General features: G+C 62.7%; 1 protein-coding gene across 3 annotated transcripts in view; it reads right to left on the bottom strand.

Moving 5' to 3' along the window:
* LOC106893947 (glutamine synthetase) overlaps positions 1 to 1,828 on the bottom strand; it is a 9,803-nt gene that overhangs the window by 6,417 nt on the left and 1,558 nt on the right. For 2 of the 3 annotated variants that reach the window (XM_014952306.1, XM_014952305.1), the window contains exons 2-3: positions 1,519 to 1,694; positions 797 to 958 (exon numbers count right to left, since the gene is read on the bottom strand). In XM_014952306.1, the coding sequence (XP_014807792.1) occupies positions 797 to 958; positions 1,519 to 1,694 (338 nt within the window). Of the gene's footprint in view, positions 1 to 796; positions 959 to 1,518; positions 1,724 to 1,828 lie in introns of those variants that run through there. The other variant, XM_014952307.1, reaches the window with a different exon arrangement.

Raw genomic sequence — 1,828 nt, 5'->3', positions numbered from 1 at the left:
GGGAGCTGCTGGGCAGGAATCCCAGCCGAGACGCTTCCCCCCGCGGCGGAAAGCCATGACGCTGTTTGAAGAGGAACCAGCCCCGTCTTTCACCATCGCTGCCCGCAGCCTCTCCTCTGCCTGGCAGATGTGCCCATCCCCCCACGGACGCCGTCTCCCTCCCCCCACGCGCCGCTTTTCCGGCAAATAACCGGTTATTTGCCGGCAAACAACCCCCCCACATCCCCCACACCCCCCACCCCGAGGAGCCCCTCGTCGTCCTTGCAAACCAGCTCCCCCTCCTCTGTCTGGGGCTTTATCAGACGGACGGGACAGACGCCGGGACTGCAGACTTCTGCCGGCGGTGATAAGAGCAAGAGCCGGCGCGCTCCGGGGCCGCTTGCTAAAGGTCACCCCGAGCCGGCCCCAGCACCTTCTCCCTCCTTTTCTGCAGCCACCCATCAACAAGGAGAGGGGCCACCAACCCGACACGTTAAAGCCCCCTCCTGCCACTTCCAGCCCCAGCTCCCCCCACCGTAACCCCGCTGCCCCGAGGGCTGGGTGACGCCTTGGGGGCTCTGGAGCTGATGAGCCCCCATGAGCTCCACGTCTCGCCGCTCTTCTCCTCGCTCTGTGCCTCCAAAACAGGTTCCTGCAAACAACCACCACTACCAGCACTTGGATTTTGGAGCCTGGGGCCAAGAGCTCCCTGCTGAGCTGCTCCCTGGTGCCTGCGGTCCAGAGTGGGTAGCCCCTGGGGGAGGGATGGCACCCAAAATAATGAGGGGGTGACCCTCGGGAGCCGGGGGGTGCTCACCTGCAGGTTTTCTGTTGTACTTCAGCACTTCGCAGAGCACCAGCTTGTTGGGGTCCAGGCAAAAAGGGTCCCTGAACATGCAGACAGGCACCAGGAACATGTCGCTGTTGGAGCCCTCCGCCTGCGCCGTGCTGGAGCCATCGAAATTCCACTCGGGGACATCTGTGAGGCAGGAGGGGGACAAAGGGGGGAGTGGGATTGGGAAAAGCTGTCTCTCATATGGATTGTGCCAGGTGTTGGTGGCTTAGACCCAGGATGGAGTGCCCAGGAGGCACCAAGTGTCACAAGAGCATGGCCACAAAGGTTTTCTCGCACACCCCCAGAGCTGGGTGGTGTCCCCAGGCCACCAGGGTGATCACCCCCCCAGCACCGTCAGGGCACAGGCAGGATTGGACCCAGCCATTTCACCTCCCTCCACCAAACCCCATCCGGATGCCAACACGTCTCCACGCCTGTTTGCCCGATGGAAAGGGGCGAGATCTCATCCTCCCCTTCCCACCCAGCGCTAATGACAGAGATTATGGATTAAGCAAACCGCAGCCACGCAGGCCAGATGTTTACCCTGCCACTTGCCGTAACCCCATGTGGCAACCGCAGCCAGTGCCACGCAACCAGGGACAACGAGTACCAACTCCCACCCCCCCAAAAAGAACCCCTAGAACTTTTCCCCGGTGATGCTCGGGACCCTCCACCACGCCAACCGGAGAAGCGGTGGTTGTTACCTTCGATGCTCTTGGGTTCCTTGTCGAGGGTCCTGCTCTTGCAGCGCACGCCCTCGCCGCTGCCGTCGATCCAGACGTAGGTGACCTGCACCAGCCCATCCTGGGGCAGCCTCATGTACTGCTCCCTCACCAGCTTGTTCAGCCTGGAGCTGTGTGACACCGACATGGCGACGGCCCTGCGGGAGCGCCCGGGTGAGTGCACCATCACCCCCAGCCCCTTCCCCTCCCTTTATTTTTAAATATAGAAGCCACAACAACCAACCTCCTCCCGCCCGGCCGCCCCCGAGGCTGCTCGGCGCTGCACAGGCAG

Source organism: Calidris pugnax, unplaced genomic scaffold (genome assembly GCF_001431845.1).
Source record: "Calidris pugnax isolate Ruff unplaced genomic scaffold, ASM143184v1 scaffold135, whole genome shotgun sequence".
Lineage (NCBI taxonomy): Eukaryota > Metazoa > Chordata > Aves > Charadriiformes > Scolopacidae > Calidris > Calidris pugnax.
The sequence above is the reverse complement of the archived record's forward strand: the minus strand, read 5'-3'. Positions and strand labels throughout refer to the sequence as shown.